Here is a 22,513-nt window from a genome sequence, read left to right as displayed (position 1 = left end):
GCCGAGGCCGGGGGGCAGGGCAGGGCGGCGGTGACGGCGGTTTCCTGGCTAGGGTTTTTGTGAGGGGTTTAGCTGCGAGGCAGGGCGGCCGCTCGGTCGGCGGCGGTGACTCTCTGGCAGCAAGCGACGAAGACGGGATTCATCATCTGATGGATCATGGCAGCGAAGCCCACCTACAGCAGACGGCGTGGTGGTGGACTATCTTGCTAGTGCTCGCCGGTGGCGAGTGGGTTGGGACAGGAGAGGAGGTGAAAGGGAGGCCGGCGCCGAGTGGGTTGGGACTTGGGAGAGGAGGAGAGGAGGGAAGGAAGAAAGGAATAGAAACAAAAAGAGTCAATTACACCGGTGGTGCTTGAACTTGGCGTAAACGATCACTTTAGTACTAGAACTTGTGGCATACATGAAACTGGTGCAATAACTTGGCTCGGTTGTGCAAATACGGTCCTAATCGCGTATGGATAGGAAATCAACGCTGACTTGGCATGCCAGCGTGGCATGGGGCCCGCTGTCAGCGACTTGAAGCGTGTGGCCTGTTTTCTTGTCAACAAAACCCCTCAAAAAATTATTTCTCACAAAAAAGACCATGTTCACGTGGTAGATGTTTTTTTCCTTTTTGTTGTATGACAAGTAGGTCCTGACGTGAAAACTAAAAGAAAAAAGCTTAGACCTCTACATTCGAACACGCCAACTACTGCTAGGACGCACACCCTCATAGCCACGGCAACATCTGCTCCCGGATGTTCAACAAGTATAACAGTCGGTAATGTAGTATATAAGGGTATTTGGAAAAAGAAAAGTAGTATAACGATGATGCATGTGGGGCTTAAATTGGCAGCTGATAGTGCGGCCCATTTTACACGCGCTAGTTTTTTTTGAAATAATTGTAAAACACAAGAAATAAAAATAAAGTTCAAAACATTTATGTGTGATAAATATTATACATACAAAAGATGATTAGTACATAAAAGTTTTTAAACAGACATGTATCATATAAATTGTTTAGTAAATGCGGGCACTTAAAATGTTTAATGAATATAAAAAAGTATAGAGTTGCAGCTATATTTAAATTATTCAAACTGATGAATATAAAAATTTACTAAATATTTATGAATATTCACTTCTGACTTATATTCAAAACAATTATCTAATTTAAATATTAGCACGACTGAATATTCGTATTAACATTTTAAATCTTAAACTACCTATTTTTTAATTATACAAACATCGAATTATACAAATATGCGTATAATTATTGAAATGTTTGTACAATTAAAATAAAATTTATGAATTGTAATGCTAAAAATATTTATATTTCTAATTATACAAATATTTTTATAATTTCACAAATATTATTATACATATATATGTATATTTTTAAAATTATATGTTAACATTTTAGAAAAGTAATTTATTTTGTTTGTATGTATAATAATATTTATACTTCTTGAAAATTGAAAGATTGTTTTTATTAGTGAGATTAGAATTTACATACCTACAAATATCTAAATAAAACAAACAGGAGAAAATGGGCCGTACTGACGGCAGTCCATTTCAGCCCCACAAGCGCCTCTATTCGACTACATTAACCTAAGTTGTTTACCATGGCATTACCGATCCCACAATTCTTGATACTTTGGCGTGCAGGGAGGCTCTAGCTCTTGCAGAGGATCTTCAGGTCACAAGCATGTTGATTGCCTCGGATTGCAAAGGAGTGGTTCAAGATATAAACGAAGGAACAGGAGGCCCGCATTCGGCTATAGTACATGAAATAACGCATCGTAGAAGTTTTTTCGATTCGGTTGTTTTTGTTTTTGAGCGTAGAAATCATAATTTCGAGGCTCATAATCTCGCCAAGTTCGCTTGTAACTTAGGGGTAGGGCGGCATGTTTGGTTGGGAGTTCCCCATTACCAACGTCGTGTACCTATGAACATTGCTGTTATATAATAAAGTGGCGAGATTTCTCAAAAAAAAAACGTAACTATCCATGTTGAAGTGTTTCTCAAAAGAAAAAACTATTCATGTGAAGTTGTTAATAGGTGAATGGTATAGCGGCCAGGACCAACTGTGACCTAACCAAGGGTCACGCGCTTGAGACGCCAAGCCTCCTTTTTTTCTTGTTAATTTTAGGATGCACACACGGGACCCACTGGCAATAGAGTCGTAAAAATATTGAAATGCCACCTTTCCAACGTCAATAAGGCTTTTTTATGAGAAAAAAACTCTAGGGGGTTTAAAAAAACTGGCCACACTCCCTCTCTTTGTCGTCCTGACTGCGGGACCGCCATGTTGGCGCGCCTAGTCAATGGCTCGGGCGTACACAACCGAGATCTGTACCGTATTTGCACGCTGGAGCCAAGTTATTACACTAGTTCGATGTATACCGCAAGTTCTAGCACCGAAGTGACCGTTCACGCCAAGTTCAAGCACCGCCGGTGTAATTGACTCAAACAAAAATGAAAAGAAATAGAAAAAAGGAGAAAGGAAAAAGGGAAAAATGAAGAGAAAAATGAAGAGAAAAATAAAAGGAAAAGATAAATAAAAGGAAAAGAAAAATAAAAAGAAAAGAAAAAAGGGAAAGGAATAGCAGTAGCGTTGGTTCTGTGCCCGCGCTATAGGTGCTTACTATAGCGGTAGCGCGGGTTTGCAAACCGCGCTACTGCTAAGTTTGACTTAACCCCCGCGCGGGTGTCCCTCCTTTCTCCCCCAATTCCCCATTCTTCACCCGCCTCCATGCTGTCTCCTCACCGTTACCGGAGCACACCCCACTACGGGAAATAGCTCATTTGTCATCAGGGGACGTCTTTGCCGTCAGCTTTTCGTCGACAGACGACAAAGAAAGAGTTTGCGTCATCAGCAAACGACAAAGAAAACCTGACCGCAAAATAAACTTTGTTGTTTGCGAAAGAAAACACAGACGACAAAATAGCTGATTCCTGTAGTGCCCGCCTCCTCGCCGCCACCGAAGCCCGCTCGACGCCCCTGCCTTCTTACCGTCATCGCGCCTGCCTCCTCGCCGTCGACGCCCCTGCTTCCTCGCCGTCATCACCTCTGCCTCCTCGACCTCGCCTCGCCTCCGGCCCTGCCTCCTCGCCCTCGACGCCCCAGCCTCATCGTGGAGGTATGCCCTGCTGCCCTTCCCCCTTCCCTTCCCTCTCCCTCCCGTCGCCTCCATTCCCCGTGCCACAACCGTCGTCGAGTCTCCTTCTCTGCTAGCCCCTCCGACTCCTCGACATGGCGTACAGCTCGTGCAGGTCCCTCGTCTACGCATGCCCGGTGCTGGCAACACGGATGCGTGCCTTCGTCCACGACGTGTCCCGAGGCCTGGCAAGCCTGGTGCGGCGCTTCGTATTCATTCGTCTATGCATGCCCAGTGCTGGCAACACCGATGCATGCTTTCGTCCACGATGTGTCCCCGGGCTTGGCAAACCCTGCGCGACGCGTCGTCAGGAACGTCTTCTTCCCAGCGCACCACTACTTTGACACCACCGTGCCTATGACTAACACGACGCCTCCTTGCGCCCGCGGCTCCACGGCTACTTCCTCGACACCGGCCACCCCGACTCGACATCGACCATGGCGTTCTTCGCACGGCTACCTCGACCACGGCTACACCATCCTATTCTCTCGGCTACGTCGACATCGACACAAAGGGCTATCACCTCGCTTGAGCAACTCGTCGGCTTCCTCTACAGTCCACGTGTCCGCAACACGACACCGTCCACGACACTCCCGCTGAGACTGCGGGGGGATGTCAGCCCGTCGGCTGCTATTCACTCCAGTCTAACCGTCCGCGACGCTCCTGCTATTCGCAAACGCTACTGCTACAGCTACGGGGGGATGTTAGAGATATATTTGGGATGCATGTATTTGGTAGTCTAGGATTTGTAATCCGTCTCCTACCTTATCTCTAGGAGAGGCGTCTTACCCTCCAATTCTTGTACTCAATATATACTCGCCCTCGAGGCTCAATAATACATCCATCATACAATTGTACTATTTCACCAATGTATCCCTTCTAACACGCTGTTTAAACCAGCGCTGCTGCTACAGGTTAGTTGTAGCGCCGTAGTAGTAGCGCGAGTACCCGCGCTACGACTATTTGTTTACCCCGCGCTATTACTAGGCTTTTCCCTAGTACTCCCTCCGTTCCTAAATACTTGTTTTTCTAGGCATTTCAACAAGTGACTACATACGGAGTAAAATGAGTGAATCTACACTCTAAAATATGTCTACATACATCCGTATGTGATAGTCATTTGAAATGCCTAGAAAGACAAGTATTTAGGAACGGAGGGAGTAGTATAAACATGCTAGATGAGTCATGGCACTTTACAAACGTTTCCAGCATGAAAAGCCGTGTGATGGATAGCTCTATGTCATACAGTTTTCTTCACCGAATCGTGTGTAATATAATTGAATAACAAAAGCGCTTAACTAAGGTAAATCGTCTGTGATGGCTCTCCCTATCACATACGAGTTTATATAAAATGTTGTGTGTGATGCACCCTACTAACGCAAACGTTTGCTTCAAACTTGTTGCGTGGGATGAAAAGCTTATCTCACACGGCTTGTCCGTTGCAATTATCTGTGATAGCTCTCCTGATTGCACACGAGCATATTCGCATGCGTGACCGGAGAATCTATTGCAGATGATTTATTTGTGTCGTGTCTGATGAGAGCCCCCCTATCGCCCACGTTAGCAAGGCGACAATTTAGAACTGTGTCACCTAATAAAGAGGATAAAAAACGTTTGCATAGTACGTCGTGGCACTAGTGATGCGTGTGTGTGTGAATTATGAAAAAAAAGATGGAGGAAGCAGCGTCCGCGTTGATCCAGGCGATTGTTGACTAACATAGCTTAACTTTTATCTCACAGCTTAACTTGGTTTCTTTAGGTATTTTTTGATCTTCTGCAGTATGCCAATCCTGGCTTGGCCATGGATCCAAATGTGTGACAGTACAGTCACACGGCGTCCGCTACGGGATCCACCGATACAAGCTTTCCATGCACCAAACATGTAATCAGTTTCCATGTCAAACGATTTATATTTGTAATTGATTATTACTTTTTCTTCCTATTTCACCAGCAGAGACCCAATATGGAATCAGTTTCCATGTCAAAAGAGTAATACGCCATGAAATCGGTTTCCATACCAAAAACAGTCTATCAATCTGTACACAGCAGTACTGCCATATAAATAAGACAAGCGTCTACTCCTGATTTAATCTGTGCCGTCCACATACGATCTTCGATCAAGCTCTAGGTAGGCGATCGTCTCCCCTGCCGGCCGCAGATCATGTCAACGTCCGAGCTTTTGTCCTGCCTGAGCGCCGCCGGCCTGCAGCCGATCACGGCTTCGACCGCCCACGCGACGCAGGAGACTGGCTTCCACGTCTTCAGCATTCAACGATTCACGGAGAAGGTGGCCAATGGCGTGTCGGTCGTGTCAGACAAGTTCAGCGTCGGCGGCCACGACTGCGTATCAAGTGTTTTCCGAACGGCGGGCTAGAAGAGGACGAGGGCCATATCTCACTCTTCCTCATGCACGACAGCCACGCCAAGACCGGCGACGCCACGGCAACTTATACAAGATAAGGATACTCGACAAGGCCTGGAAGCCATCGTTGTGTACTTTTATCTCTTCAGAAGGAAACCGCTTCAGGGGCACTGGTCATGGCTAGCTGCCCAAAATTCATGAAGCACAAAGATCTGGACAACGAGCAGCACCTCAAGGATGACTGCCTGTCCGTCCTCAGCTGCGACGTCTCCGTCCACTACACCCATGAGCCTACTGAGGTGAGTAAATTGCACAAAACCACCACTTTGAAGGCTAGGTTTGCAGAAAACACTACGCTACACTTTTGTTGCAAAAAACACCACGTCTTCTGTAATCGTTTTGCAAAAACCACTGATCGGCGGCTTTGTCTCGGTTAAGCGCACTTATGACAGACGGGGCCCGCCAGTCAGGCTGACGTGGCGCCGCTTAACACCTCGCAGGTAACGGCGACAGTTGGTAACATTGTGAGCATGTGTGGAGCCATGTGGGGCCACCTGTCATTGAAAGAAAAAGGACAAAAAAAGTCTGCCTTTTTTTTGCTTGCCTTGCCTTATCTTCAGCATACTGAAACAGAGCTGAGTTGCAGACACAGACGTTCCTTGGGAGGTGCACCTGCTTCGACGCTATCGAGCTCCGCATGCCGCCGGTGGTGTCCTCGAGAGCATCAGGAGGCAGAGCGCGGCGTCCTCCTGCTCCTCATGGAATGAGCTTAACATCGGCGGTCGCGACGCGGGGGCCGGCGCCGCCACGCGCATCGAACTGCGCCTCCGCCTGGGCGGCGCGGCCATCACAGCCACCGGCGGCCGCCTCCATCTCGTCATGGGCCTCCGGCAGCGCCTCGCCGAGCGAGATGTGGGAGCGCATGTGCCCGCCGAGCGAGCGGCCGCACAAGAAGCCCTTTCCTGCACACCTTGCACTTGTGGTGGTGCATCCCGCTTCCCACAGCAAGCTCCCCCATGGCGTCCATGACCAATTGAGCGACCAAAAGCAGTGATTCGGTTGGATCGATCAAGAGGAGAGTGGGAAGGGGCTGCCTGGAGGAGGATCTAAGGCAGCGGGTGCGACCATTGGGGATCTGGGGGAGAGCTGAGGGAGTAGAGGGGAGGCGGGCTCGTCCCGCTTCGTCAACTGGATGGCTCAACCTTCAGGAGGCCACGACGACGGCGGCCTCTGCCTCGGCAGGGGCGGGGCGAGCTTCGCACGGCAACGGGTACAGCGGCCTGTGCCCCAGCCGGGGGCGGGACGGGCGGCGAGCATCTGCCCTGGTCGGGATCCGGTGGTGAAGATGAAGTTTTTTTTTCATTTTCTTTCGATGACAGGTGGACCCCACATGGCTCATCACTCGTTACCTACCGTCGCCGTTAGCTGCAAGGTGTTAAGCGGTGCAACGTCAACCTGACTGGCGGGCCCCGTCTGTCATAAGTGCGCTTAACCGAGACAAAGCCGCCGATCAGTGGTTTTTGCAAAACGATTACAGAAGACGTGGTGTTTTTTGCAACAAAAGTGTAGCATAGTGTTTTCTGCAAACCTAGCCTTCAAAGTGGTGGTTTTATGCAATTTACTCTACTGAGGTCGCGCTTGCGCCCGTCACGTCAACACCCGGGCTCTTGTGCGCCCTGCGCGCCGAGACCCGTCAGCAGATCACCGCCTCCACCGTCACCGCGAGGCAGGCGACAGGCTCCCACATCTTTAGCATTGAAGGGTTTACGCGAGTCTGGGAGATGGTGCCCAATGGCTCCGCCGTCACATCAAGACCCTTCAGCGCCGGCCGCCATGAGTGGCGTATCCTGTGCTACCCAAACGGGCAGAAAGAAAAAGTACAAGGGGTATATCTCCCTCTACCTTGTCACTTGTCAGGCATGGTAAGATCGGCCACGCCACGGCAACGTCCAAGATGAGCATACTCGACACGAGGCTCGAGGCTACCGCTTCATGAACGCTTGGCACCTCATGTGCTATGGTTGGAGCTTGGAAGATTTCCTGAAACATGAAGATCTGGACAAAGAGAAGCACCTCAAGGACGATTGTCTGTCCATCCTTTGTGATGTCACCGTTGACCTAGGACTTCACACTACCGACTACGATGGCGAGATTGTTGTGGCGGAGGAACCAATGGTGACGCCGTGATTGGACTTGAACAAGCAGGCGGGCCTGAAGGCGGTTGCTCTGTGGCTTCACCTCGACTTGAATGTCAACTAGTATAGCCTTCTAGAGATTTGCTTCCCTTCGATTTGATTATCTACTACCTAGTATATGTTACCTGTTATATGTCTGAGTATCTATATTAGTAAGTAGACATTTTCTCTCTAAGTATCTATATTATATTACGGAGCATTATGGCGACTTACGTAATGCATCTTTGTTTCTTTACAAAGTTGTTTTTATCCTCACTTGGCTAAAAAATTGTTGCATATGAACTGCATTGTAAAATCGTTGCATTCACTATTAGTATGTGCACCATGTGAGATAATGAGTTGGCCACGGATGGATTTGAGTGCTACATAATACGAGGCTCAGGCTCAGCTTGGGATTGTTGCTCCATTGATTTGTCAGCAAGAAGCAGTAAAAATTGACCACACAAGATCCATGCACATCGTTGGCAAAGCAAATCCTAAACAAGAATTAGCTAGCTAGCAGCGGTAAGAATAGAAATAAATCACCCCGTCAATCCAGTATTGCGTCAAATCAGCAGCGACAAGGCTTACAACTTCGAATCACCATTCTCGTCATAACCTGACCATTAACCATCTTAATAGACAAGCAATCGACAAGTAAGGTTGAATTAGGTCCGAAATTCCAGAATACTAAATAAATAAGCAAAAGGCAACATTCAGATGAACATATTGCTTGAGTCACCATGGATCCGCATCAACATCTCACCAGGTCTCCAAGTGATCCTACCGGAACAAGATAAACAAGTGCACATCAATCGTCAATATAGTGCGTAGTTGGAAATCTGAGTCCAGTAGTCTACCATCTGATCCCAAAATATTTAAATATGAGGCTAATTCAAAATCTAGGAATGGCTGACTTTCATGCATCCAAAAGGTACTATCCAAATGTTAAAAGACAAAGCAGCAAAAGAGATTGTCTCAGGTCCATTCTTCAAAGTTTGGAGATGCAAGATTATACGTAGAAAACTAGCAGGCCAACTGAATCGACATTTATACCATCGTAACAAATGTGCAGGCCATGTCTAGTTATGCAAACCATCCACCTTCAGAATTTATATATAACATTCAGTTACCTATTATGCTTTTGCAACAGACGCAGGCCCTTTTAAGGCACCTTGATCCTTCACATCACTTCCTTCGGATCCTGGTGTAGACAAAGCTTGACCTTTTGAACAGGGACCCTGAAGAATCTATATGTATTGTGAACAGCCCAAAACAAGTACAGTGTTTCTACTCCAAATTAAAGTACACAGATCAGCCGATGTTGCCTCGATGGACATATACTGCTGTAAGCAGTCAACAGATTGTTGAGCCCAACATCAACAAGTATACAACATATGCTTATTACAACAGTAACGCCGAAGGGTGGAAGGGTTTCCACTTTTAGCGAGGCAGTTATACAGCCTACAGAGCACGGTTTACATATATCTATCAATCTTTCATGAATGGGTGCCTAGACAAGTCTGATTCTGAATTTATGCTTTATGCAAATCAAGTGCTTCATCCGTCAAACAAAGAATAATATAACAAACCATAATACCAAATACGGTGCCACAAGGGTATGATATATCATAATGTGCACACTATCAGCATAGAACTGCCTCAGCAATATATAGCACGGTTACAGAGTATTAGACTTTATAATGGTTCAGTATTTTCAAGTGAAATAGAAATGCAAAAAGGAAATCATGTACGGTAAGACTGGATAGCAGATTCGTACAACAATCCATTAATTCAGTGTTCTCAAGTAAATAAAAATTGCATACTGAAATCCAGGTTCTGTACATAGAAAGAAACTGTGGCAAAGCATTTTCTCACAATGTGCATGAGCTCACCTTATCAATTACTCCCTCCGTCCCGAAAAACATGTCGCAGGGGGTTTCAAATTTGAACTATCGCACTTTTTACAAAAACACCCTTCCATAACTTTGAATTCTCTAAAATCAACCCGCACGCAGGCTCCAGGCGTGGGAAGATCCTGCCGCCGGCCAGGCTCCAGGCCGGTGGATCTCCTGCCGTTGGCCAAAACGGCTGCTGCCGGTCAGTCGCTGCTTCTCCCCTGCTGCCGATCGCTGCTTCCGCACAGGAGCTCCCCCCACACTCCAAAAACGAGCTCGTCTCCTCCCACGCCGTCAGCGGCGTCGGCACAGGAGCTCGGCGCCGTCGCACCTCCTTAGTCCTCCCCGAGCATACCAGGAGCTCCGCCTCGCCCATACATACGTCCTCCTTGAGCCACGCTTGCTGGGAAGCCGTGGATCGACGGAATCGATCCCGTCTCCTCCCACTCCGGCCGCCGATTCCGCACACGAGCTCAACGCCATCGCTCCTCCTATGGCTTCCCCGAGCTGCTCAACAGCTTCAGGGTGATCTTCGGGTCCTCCAGGTCTCTTTTCCGCTGTCGATTGGTTGCTGGTTCTCCTGGCCGTGGTGGTCTGCCGCTCGCCGCCATTGGAGCTCGTCAGTAGCTCCTCCGGTGACCAAAAACCGCCGCCGCCGCCACCCAAGCTCGGGTGCGTGCACGCTCGCCCATGCTCCATGCTTGCCGGTGGAGCTCATGCTCGTGCTGCGCTGCTGTTCTTCGCTGCTGATCATCTCTGAAGAAGAAGGTACAGTGTAATCTCTGATCTGTAGCAACTGCTGTTGTTCCTTGTTGTAATCTCTCAGTGATGTTGTTGTTGCAAGCATAAGGAGTAGACATCAAGTGTAATCTCTTCGTGCTGCTGTTGCTTCCTGTAATAATGATCATTAATACAGTACTCATTCAGAGATGACATTAAGATGGTATTCAGATTGAAGCATAAACATAATGGAAAACAGTCCACTCTCAAAAAATGACCTGTAATTTTGTCATTTACTCCCAATCAAAATTACAAAGAAAAGAGAGGGCACCCATATGTCCAAATCATGAATCACAACTCTAAAGTTGAATGATGTGAAGTGAATGAACTAAAGAGGGACTAAGCATGTTGTGTGTTGTATGGCAGGTTTCAGGCTTCAGTTAATCTGTACTCCAGTAAGCCAATCATCTAATTGAAACAAAATTGCAGTATATAATCTGGTCAAATTGTACTTGCAAGATAAATTGAACTGTTTGACACTTGTCATGTCATAGTCTTTGCCAGTTTAGTTAACTGAAAACAGTAGTGTAAACCTGGGCACACCATTCTTGTTTGCAGTAAGATGAATGTATTATAGCTAACTTGGGCAATTTATTGCATAAGCAAGTTTTAGGCTCTCAGACATCAGCTACACATGGTCCCTCTTGCCTCCTCTTTTCCAGTTTAAAGAATTGTTCTACAGACAGAGAGAAGTACTGCAAATAAACAAGTTAATCTGAGGAAGGTTTCCTTAAGTAACATAGCTAGTTAGTTACTCCTACAAGATGTTTGATCAGTTATGTGTTATCTTTCAGGCAATAAATAGTTGTCCTCAGAAACAACTGCACAGAGTATAATTCACAAGTTGACATCACCCTTTACAAAAGCACATCTCAGTTTACAGGAGTACATCTCACATTCACTAAAATTCAGTAGACAGAGAATAAGTGGTTCAGAGAATACACACATTCAGTAAATTCAGTAAAGATGAAGTAGAGAAGAGAGGTTCATACCCAGGTTGTAAGAGTATATAAGGGGTATTTTCACCAACTTACAGAGAGTATTTGAAAATTTGGTCACCACAGGACCACTACACTACTCCATGTCACTACTGTTCAGAAACAAACTTGGCTGAAAATTCAGTCATTCAGTCATTCTAAAATGCATTAACAACATTTAAATTCAGTTAACTGTTTTTTTTTCAGAAACACACACAACACAGGATGTGAAGATGACCCGACTATTTTTCAGAACAGAATTCAGAGTGGTTCAAAAAGATCCATTCCACTGACAAAATTCAGTTAACTGTTTTTTTTTCAGAAACACACACAACACAGGATGTGAAGATGACCCGACTATTTTTCAGAACAGAATTCAGAGTGGTTCAAAAAGATCCATTCCACTGACAAAATTCAGTTAACTGTTTCAAGCTGAGACTAGTTCACTGAAACCTGTGCACACCATTTAAAATGATTTGTCAATTAAACATTTAAATAAAAAACTACAGTACATCATGACTCAATAGCTAGACTAGTTCACTGAAAGAAAAAGAAAATGCACAAGATCAGGACTCAAGCTGAGACTAGTTTCTGATTTACTCATAATTTGAAAATGTCAAATTGCTTTGCTTTACAACCAATGAGGAGGCCCACATCAAGGAGTACTTTACTCTTTGTTAATTACCGTTACTTTACTCTTTCTTAGTCACAAACAAGCATGTAGAATGGTCTCGATTTGTTTACATGATGAGAGTAGCAGATAATTAAGCCGAACAAATAATTCAGGCAAGCTTAGCTTCTAGCTAGCTGCACCACAAGTGCTAGTGCAGCAGCAACTACAGTCACGAAGTTTCTATAGTAAGCCCGCCGTAGCACCGTCAAAAAAAAAGAAATAAAGTGTCTATAGTCCCCTATTATGGAAAGCTACACTACAAACCAAATGAAAAAGAATTAGCAGCATTCACTTGGACCTGGTTTGATTTGCTTAATTACCCAACAGCATGCCGATAAAAGAACTCTAACACCGAGACGTGATGCCACCGCCTTAATTTAACCCAACTAGAGGAGACCTCTGCATCAGCACTACAATGTAAGCTACCATGCCAGCATGACCTATGTCCCTGGATCTAAAGAAAAGGGTGTGAAACCAGATACAAGTTGTAGAAGAACTAGTTTCTATCTCATCTTGTTTTACATCTCTCTCTCTCCCAATCATGGCCAGATCGAAAGCATCAAACTTTAGCGGCAATCAGTAAACAAACGCCGATGAATTATTGACACGTTACGTTGGCTCTAGATGTGCGAATGGGTCGCTTAATCTTCTGAATCTCTGGATCAAACTAGAAATGCCCACATCAAGGAGTAAATTGACAGTTTTGACAGTGAACTTTAGTCTGAATCTTAGCATCAAGTAGTTTCAGTACTCACCTCTGAATATGAAATCTTGAACAGGAGTGGACGGCCTTGAGGTGCTGGACGATGTCGGCCTTGAGGTGCTGGACGATGGTGCCGTGGCTGAACAGGAGTGGACGGCGTCGTCTACCTGCTGGCGACGACGACACGGGGTGGAAGGCGGCGTCGGCTTGCTGGCGAAGGAGCTGCGGCGTGGCGGGGCCGCCGGCCGAAGATGACGCGGGAGCGGCGGGGTGGGGCTGTGGGCGGAAGGGATGAGGTCGACGGAGGCTAGCCGGCGAGGAGGTGATCCACGACGCGCAGGTGAACCAGGCGGCGGCAAAAATCGAACCTTGCCGCTTGCTCTGTTTTGGCAGGGGAACGAGGCGGCGGCGTGGGGGGGGGGGGGGGGGAGGCGACGGCTACGTGGTGCGGCGGAGAGGTGGGTGGGGGGAGCAAGGTGACATGGGGCGTGGGGCGGAGGGTCGGAGTCAGCGCCGTCGCCGGAGTGGGGGAGCGACGAAGAGAGCGAGGAAGGAGACGGGGTGGACTGCGGGTTTGGTCGGGAATGTTCGAAGGACTAAATTGCGAAAAAGCCCTTGCGACATGTTTTTCGGGACGGAGGGAGTACCAAAGAAGGAGGCCACGCCATGATGTAGGGATGGATGGGCTTGTGATAATCTTCACAGATCATTTTCAGCTCTGCTGTTTCGAGACAAAAGGATAACAATAACGGAGGAGCCTCGGTATACCAGTCATATGCAGTACGCAGGTACACGACCCCATCGATAAGCTGCATAAGCCGCAAAATAATAAATTCATCATCTCCTTTTGAGAACTTAATGAACTGACGAATAGTTTTCAAGGGAAATGTCTGGTCCAGTATCCAGCCATCGTCAATATATTCGTTGCGTCTCCAGAAAAAAAATTAAGCGAGCAATCACCCCACAAATCTGGGGAAACGATACACGGCCTCCCATCCTTGGTATTACCAAGCACAAAAGCACACTCACGGTCATCTTGCCGCTCTGCCAAGAGCGGCGGCAGATCCATCTTAGTGAACTGCAGCGTCGCGGTGTCGAGCACGGTCATGTACGGTTTCCCCACGTGCGTCCAATAGATGGAGCCATTCACCATCTTGCCGGTGAGTCCGATCGCGGTCTCAGGGAACTTCTGCCACTCGGACTCGGTGCTGCTGTCAGACGAGCTGATGCCGACGACCGCCTGATCGAAGTCATTGTAGAAACACACTACCACGCGGGGTGGTATGTCGGGGTCCTCTTGGGAGGAGATTATGTGGAACTCGAAGTTTATGGCATCAGAGAAGAGGCGTGGCGGCGAGGGGTAGAGATGCAGTGCCTCCGTGAGAGGGTTGTAGGCAGCTATCTGCTTTGCCCTCTTGTTGAAGAGGACGACGTAGCCGTCGCAGCATCGCTCAATCTGCCACACGGGCGAGAAGGCCTCATCGTTCTGCTCTTCCTCGCTCTTCTCGTCTTCTTCTTCGTCCTCCTCCTTTTCATCCTCCATGTTCTCATCTTCACCATCGGTGTACCCCTCCATGTGGTTCTCTTCCTCGCTGTTCTCGTCTTCTTCTTCGTCCTCCTCTGCTTTATCCTCGCTGTCCTCATCTTCTCCATCGGTGTCCTCCTCCATTTCCTCCTCCTCATTGTTCTCATCTTCTTCGTCCCTGTCCTCATCCTCGTCTGGGAGTGGGAGGCCGTTGAGGTCGAAATCGCCACCGCGGACAGCGGCGGCGAAGTCCCGGTCGGTGTGGAGGTGGTGGGCGTCGAAATAGGAGTCCTCGGGCTCGAAGCCGTTGATGAAGCGTTGGATGAAGAGGCCGACAAAGGGAGACGGGTGGAGAGCCTGGAAACTGCGGCGGAAGGCGGGTGACGAACGGACCGCGCGGAGGAAGGTGCGGCAGGCGAGCGCGGCGCGGACGAGGCTCGGCAGCGCAGGAAGGTGGAGGAACACCTCGCGGAGAAGGGAAGTCGTCCAGATCGAGCACGGTTGTGGGGCATTTCGCCGGCTGCGGCGGCGCCATCGCTCCAGACCTAGCTAGCAGTGGTGAGGGAAGGGGCAGCCGAATAAATGGGTAATCTCGATCGTGTCGTCCGAATTTCCCAAAGGCCGAGTTTTATCCCAGCGGAACGGATACAGCCCAGGCCCAGATAATTCCACAATGTAACAATTCAACATTAGAACTTGAGAGCAACTTTTGTTTTTTTAGCAACAGAACTTAAGTACGTGTTCGAGTAGCCCTCCACGGCTGCAAAATCCTACGCTCACCGTCCCTCGAGCCGCTATATGTACGCGGAACCGGTGATTTAGGGTTACCTTCTCACATCAGATGCGCCGCTTTCCTCTTCCCCTCCGCCGCTTTCCTCCTCCCCTCTGCCACCATTTTTTCGTAGCTCCAGCGAGCACAGCCATGTTGGGATAAGGTTGCGGACGTGGTGGCCGCCGCCGTGCAAGTGCGGCCAGCACGGTGTGGAGGCCGGCAGCTCCAGCGGCCAGTCCGTCGAGCCGTGGCGCCGTGAGCAGGCTGGCAACCGTGGCACACTATCCCGCAAAGGCGGGAGCCATGGGTGGTTGCACTTCAATGAGCTATACAACGCACTCTGGCCATCGACAAAGGCTCTCCGCCAGGCGAAGGTCGCGCGATTCGCTGCTGGACATCGACGAAGAGGGTGCCGCCAAACACGGCGTATAGGAACTCTCCTACACCATCTACAAATCCGCGTGCGAGTTCCATCTCGGCGTGAAGCTGTGAGCCGCTACCGCCTCGCTTTGTCGTGAAGCTCGTTATCAGAATATACAAGTCAAGTTCTAATAATGTAAAAAATCCCACTAGTATATGAAAGTGAAATTCATGGAGACTATATAGAATGCATAGTGCTACTTTGAAGGACAAGTGTGATGATAGGATAGTAGTGTGCACCATCTCTCCCTTTTTCTCTCATTGTTCTCCTTTTTTCTCTTTTTTTCAATGGCCTCACGGACCTCATCCCCTCCTTTTCGAGGAATCATAAGTCTCCTTCAATTCATGTCCTCACAGGTAGTTCTCCCTGCATACCGAATAGGAATTGTCAGGCAGCAACCGGGTTAGATCGTGTGTGTGTGTGTGTGTGTGTGTGTGTGTGTGTGTTCTATACACGCCGGTTTGAGAGAAAACAAACAGGTACTCTGTGCTGATCTGGAAGCCCTAGGCAATCCGTCTCCTCAGCCGACCACATGTCAACGCCCAGCGCGGCGCTAACCGTCAGCGGATCATGGCTTCCACCGTCAGCTCCAACGTCTTCTGGATCAAAGGGTTCACACAAGTCAGGGAGAAGGTGGCCGCAATGGCGAGCAGGTCAAGTCAGACCACTTCAACATCGGCGGCCATGACTTGCCTGTCGTGTGTTACCTAAACGTCTGAGTCAGAGGGCCATCTCCCCCTCTTCCTCCGGCACGCCACCCACGTCAAGACCGGCAACGCCAAGGCAGCGTACACCATGACCAAACTCGACAAGTTCCTGAAGCCGTCCTACACTGGAATAGGGGATCGCCACTTTGATAATGACAGTGGTTGGGGCTGAAAAAATCATGAAACACAAAGATCTGGACAAGAAAGAGCTCCTAAAGGACGACCAATTGTCCATCCTTTGCCATGTCGCCGCCGAATTACCAATGCGATCGCGCCTATTGTCTCAAACTCAACACTTGGACGGTAGCTTACCACCGCCTCCCATGTCTTCAGGATCGAAGAGTTAACGCAAGTCAGGGAGAAGGTGGCCAGTGGCAAGAAGGTCATGTCATGCACATTTAGCATCGGTGGCCAAATATAGGCCGACGGTTATATCACCCTCTTCCTCCAGCACAACAGCCATGCCAAGACCGGTGACGTCATTGCAAAGTACACAATGAGTGTTGGAAATATGCCCTAGAGGCAATAATAAATTGGTTATTATTATATTTCCTTGTTCATGATAATCGTTTATTGTCCATGCTAGAATTGTATTGATAAGGAAACTCAGATACATGTGTGGATACATAGACAACACCATGTCCCTAGTAAGCCTCTAGTTGACTAGCTCGTTGATCAATAGATGGTTACGGTTTCCTGACCATGGACATTGGATGCCGTTGATAACGGGATCACATCATTAGGAGAATGATGTGATGGACAAGACCCAATCCTAAGCCTAGCACAAGATCGTGTAGTTCGTTTGCTAAGAGCTTTTCTAATGTCAAGTATCATTTTCTTAGACCATGAGGTTGTGCAACTCCCGGATACCGTAGGAATGCTTTGGGTGTACCAAACGTCACAACGTAACTGGGTGGCTATAAAGGTGCACTACAGGTATCTCCGAAAGTGTCTGTTGGGTTGGCACGAATCGAGACTGGGATTTGTCACTCCGTGTAAACGGAGAGGTATCTCTGGGCCCACTCGGTAGGACATCATCATAATGTGCACAATGTGACCAAGGAGTTGATCACGGGATGATGTGAGTTACGGAACGAGTAAAGAGACTTGCCGGTAACGAGATTGAACAAGATATCGTGATACCGACGATCGAATCTCGGGCAAGTAACATACCGATAGACAAAGGGAATTGCATACGGGATTAATTGAATCCCCGACATCGTGGTTCATCCGATGAGATCATCGTGGAACATGTGGGAGCCAACATGGGTATCCAGATCCCGCTGTTGGTTATTGACCGGAGAACGTCTCGGTCATGTCTGCATGGTTCCCGAACCCGTAGGGTCTACATGCTTAAGGTTCGATGACGCTAGGGTTATAGGGAATAGATGTACATGGTTACCGAATGTTTTTTGGAGTCCCGGATGAGATCCCGGACGTCACGAGGAGTTCCGGAATGGTCCGGAGGTAAAGATTTATATATGGGAAGTCCTGTTTTGGTCACCGGAAAAGTTTCGGGTGATATCGGTAATGTACCGGGACCACCGTGAGGGTCCCGAGGGTCCACCAAGTGGGGCCACCAGCCCCAGAAGGCTGCGTGGGCCAAGTGTGGGAGGGGGCCAGCCCCAGGTGGGCTGGTGCGCCCCCCACCAAGGCCCAAGGCGCATGGGAGAGTGGGAGGGGGCAAACCCTAGGTCCAGATGGGCCTTAAGGCCCACCCTAGTGGCGCCCCCCCCCCCCCCTCTCCTCCCCTTGGCCGCACCCTAGATGGGTTTGGGGGCTGCCGCCACCCCTGGGGAGGGAACCCTAGATGGGGGCGCAGCCCCTCCCCTTCCCCTATATATACTTGAGGTATTTGGAGGTGCCAGACACACGAGAACACCTCTCTCTTGGCGCAGCCCTTCCCCTCTCCTTCCTCCTCTCCCGCGGTGCTTGGCGAAGCCCTGCGGGATTGCCACGCTCCTCCATCACCACCACGCCGTCGTGCTGCTGCTGGATGGAGTCTTCCCCAACCTCTCCCTCTCTCCTTGCTGGATCAAGGCGTGGGAGACGTCACCGGGCTGCACGTGTGTTGAACGCGGAGGCACCGTTTTTCGGTGCTTAGATCGGAATCAACCGCGATCTGAATCGCTACGAGTACGACTCCCTCATCCGCGTTCTTGCAACGCTTCTGCATAGCGATCTACAATGGTATGTAGATGCACTCCCCTTCCCCTCGTTGCTAGATTACTCCATAGGTTGATCTTGGTGATGCGTAGAAAATTTTGAATTTCTGCTACGTTCCCCAACAGTGGCATCATGAGCTAGGTCTATGCGTAGTTTCTATGCACGAGTAGAACACAAAGCAGTTGTGGGCGTAGATGTTGCCAATTCTTCTTGCCGCTACTAGTCTTATCTTGTTTCGGCGGTATTGTGGGATGAAGCGGCCCGGACCGACCTTACACGTACGCTTACGTGAGACAGGTTCCACCGACTGAGATGCACTAGTTGCATAAGGTGGCTAGCGGGTGTCTGTCTCTCCCACTTTAGTCGGAACGGATTCGATGAAAAGGGTCCTTATGAAGGGTAAATAGAAATTGGCATATCACGTTGTGGTTTTACGTAGGTAAGAAACGTTCTTGCTAGAATCCTATACAAGCCACGTAAAAACTTGCAACAACAATTAGAGGACGTCTAACTTGTTTTTGCAGCATGTGCTATGTGATGTGATATGGCCAGAAGATGTGATGAATGATATATGTGATGTATGAGATTGATCATATTCTTGTAATAGGAATCACGACTTGCATGTCGATGAGTATGACAACCGGCAGGAGCCATAGGAGTTGTCTTTATTTTTTGTATGACCTGCGTGTCATTGAATAACGCCATGTAAATTACTTTACTTTATTGCTAAAGGCGTTAGCCATAGAAGTAGAAGTAATCGTTGGCGTGACAACTTCATGAAGACACAATGATGGAGATCATGATGATGGAGATCATGGTGTCATGCCGGTGACGAAGATGATCATGGTGCCCCGAAGATGGAGATCAAAGGAGCAAAATGATATTGGCCATATCATGTCACTATTTGATTGCATGTGATGTTTATCATGTTTTGCATCTTATTTGCTTAGAACGACGGTAGTAAGTAAGATGATCCCTTATAATAATTTCAAGAAAGTGTTCCCCCTAACTGTGCACCGTTGCGAAGGTTCGTTGTTTCGAAGCACCACGTGATGATCGGGTGTGATAGATTCTAACGTTCGCATACAACGGGTGTTGACGAGCCTAGCATGTACAGACATGGCCTCGGAACACACGCAATACACTTAGGTTGACTTGACGAGCCTAGCATGTACAGACATGGCCTCGGAACATGGAAGACCGAAAGGTCGAGCATGAGTCGTATAGAAGATACGATCAACATGGAGATGTTCACCGATGATGACTAGTCCGTCTCACGTGATGATCGGACACGGCCTAGTTTGACTCGGATCATGTATCACTTAGATGACTAGAGGGATGTCTATCTGAGTGGGAGTTCAATAATCAGATGAACTTCATTATCATGAACAAGAAGAGCAAGGTGAGATGACGATAAGTGTTGGAAGTGCTTCCAAGGTTGATGTGATCAAGCATCACATGCTCCCTCTACCATCGAGATTTGGTGTTTGTGTTGAGCATAAACATGATTGGATTATGTTTATCGCAATACGGTTATTCATTTAAGGATAATAATGGTTACTCTGTTTATTTGAATAATACCTTCAATGGTCTTGCACCTAAAAGAATCTCGATCGTAGTGATACACATGTTCGTGCCAAAAGATATAAAATAGCAATGATAGTACCACATACTTGTGGCACTGCCATTTGAGTCATACTGGTATAGAACGCATGAAGAAGCTCCATGTAGATGGATCTTTGGACTCACTCGTTTTTGAAAGGATTGAGACATGCGAACCATGTCTATTGGTATATATGCGTGAAGAAACTCCCTGCAGATGGATCGTTTGGACTCACTTGATTTTGAATCACTTGAGACATGCAAATCATACCACATGGGCAAGATGACTGAAAAGCCTCGTTTTCAGTAAGATGGAACAAGAAGAGCAACTTATTGGAAGTAATACATTTTGATGTATGCAGTCCAATGAGTGCTGAGGCATGCAGTGGATATCGTTATGTTCTTACTTCACGGATGATTTGAGCAGATGCTGAGTGTATTTACTTGATGAAACACAAGTCTGAATTATTGAAAGGTTCAAGTAATTTCAGAGTGAAGTTGAAGATCGTCGTGACAAGAGGATAAAATGTCTGTGATATGATCATAGAGATGAGTATCTGAGTTACGAGTTTGGCACACAATTAAGACATTGTGGAAAGTGTTTCACAATTAATACCGCCTGGAACACCATAGTGTGATGGTGTGTCCGAACATCATAACTGCACCCTATTGGATATGGTGCATACCATGATGTCTCTTATCGAATTACCACTATCGTTCATGGGTTAGGCATTAGAGACAACCGCATTCACTTTAAATAGGGCACCACGCAATTCCGTTGAGACGACACCGTTTAGAGAAACCTAAGTTGTCGTTTCTTAAAAGTTTGGGGCTGCGATGCTTATGTGAAAAAGTTTCAGGCTGATAAGCTCGAACCCAAAGCGGATAAATGCATCTTCATAGAATACCCAAAACAGTTGGGTATACCTCCTATTTCAGATCTGGAAGCAAAAGTAATTGCTTCTAGAAACGGTTCCTTTCTCGAGGAAAAGTTTCTCTCGAAAGAATTGAGTGGGAGGATGGTGGAGACTTGATAAGGTTATTGAACCGTCACTTCAACTAGTGTGTAGCAGGGCACAGGAAGTTGTTCCTGTGGCACCTACACCAATTGAAGTGGAAGCTCATGATAGTGATCATGAAACTTCGGATCAAGTCACTACCAAACCTCGTAGGACAACGAGGATGCGTACTACTTCAGAGTGGTACGTGATCCTGTCTTGGAAGTCATGTTGCTAGACAACAATGAACCTACGAGCTATGGAGAAGCGATGGTGGGCCCATATTCCGACGAATGGCTCGAGGCCATAAAATCCGAGAGAGGATCCATGTACTTGATGGTCGTAAGGCTGTTGGGTGCAGATGGATTTTAAAAGGAAGACATACAATAATGGTATGTGTCACCATTAAGAAAGCTCGGCTTGTCATTAAGATGTTTTCCGACAAGTTCAAGGAGTTGACTACGATGAGACTTTCTCACTCGTAGCGATGCTAAAAGTCTGTTGGAATTGTATTAGCAGTCTTGCAGATAGGATGTCAAAACATTGTTTCCTCGAAGATTTTCTTGAGGAAAGGTTGCATGTGATACAACCAGAAGGTTTTGTCAATCCCGAAAGATGCTAACAAGTGTGCAAAGCTCCAGCAATCCTTCTAAGGACTGGAGTAAGCATCCCGGAGTTGGAATGTACGTTTTGATGAGATGATCAAAGATTTTGGGTTTATACAAAGTTTATGAGAAACTTGTATTTCCAAAGAAGTGAGTGGGAGCACTACAACATTTCTGATAAGTATATGTGAATGACATATTGTTGATCCGAAATGATGTAAAAAAATTCTGGAAAGCGTAAAGGGTTGTTTGAAAGGAGATTTTCAAAGGAAGACCTGGATAAAGCTGCTTACATATTGGGCATCAAGATCCATAGAGATAGATCAAGACGCCCGATGATACTTTCAAAGAACGCACACCTTGACATGATTTTGAAAGAGTTCGAAATAGATCAGCAAAGAAGGAGTTCTTGGCTGTGTTACAAGGTGTGAGTATTGAGTAAGACTCAAGACCTGACCACAACAGAAGAGAGAGAAAGGAGGAAGGTCGTCCCCTATGCTTTAGACGTAGGCTCTACAGTATGCTATGCTGTGTACCGCACATGAAGTGTGCCTTGCCATGAGTTGGTCAAGGGGTACAATAGTGATCCGGGAATGGATCACATAACAGCGGTCGAACTTATCCTTAGTATCTAGTGGACTAAGGAATTTTCTCAATTATGGAGGTGAAAAGGAGTTCGTCGTAAAGGGTTACGTCGATGCGAACATTGACACTAATCCGGATGACTCTGAGTAGCAAACCGGATTCGTATAGTAGAGCAGTTATTTGAAATGGCTCCAAATAGCGCGTGGTAGCATCCACAAGATGACATAGATATTCGTAAAGCACACACGGATCTGAAAGGTTCAGACCCGTTGACTAATAACCTCTCTCACAAGCATAACATGATCAAACCAGAACTCATTGAGTGTTAATCACATAGTGATGTGAACTAGATTGTTGACTCTAGTAAAACTCTTTGGATGTTGGTCACATGGTGATGTGACCTGTGAGTGTTAATCACATGGTGATGT

General features: G+C 47.4%; 1 protein-coding gene across 1 annotated transcript in view; it reads left to right on the top strand.

Moving 5' to 3' along the window:
• Window positions 1-6,691: 6,691 nt before the first annotated feature.
• LOC141026698 (BTB/POZ and MATH domain-containing protein 3-like) overlaps window positions 6,692-22,513 on the top strand; it is a 301,838-nt gene continuing 286,016 nt past the window's right edge. Inside the window, exons 1-3 of the mRNA XM_073503544.1 lie at window positions 6,692-6,769; window positions 7,092-7,376; window positions 16,143-16,296. Of these exons, the coding sequence (XP_073359645.1) occupies window positions 6,692-6,769; window positions 7,092-7,376; window positions 16,143-16,296 (517 nt within the window). The remainder of the gene's footprint in view (window positions 6,770-7,091; window positions 7,377-16,142; window positions 16,297-22,513) is intronic.

This window comes from Aegilops tauschii, chromosome 7 (assembly GCF_002575655.3).
Source record: "Aegilops tauschii subsp. strangulata cultivar AL8/78 chromosome 7, Aet v6.0, whole genome shotgun sequence".
Taxonomy (NCBI): Eukaryota; Viridiplantae; Streptophyta; class Magnoliopsida; order Poales; family Poaceae; genus Aegilops; species Aegilops tauschii.
Note: the sequence above shows the minus strand (reverse complement) of the source record. Positions and strands in the feature narration are given on the sequence as shown.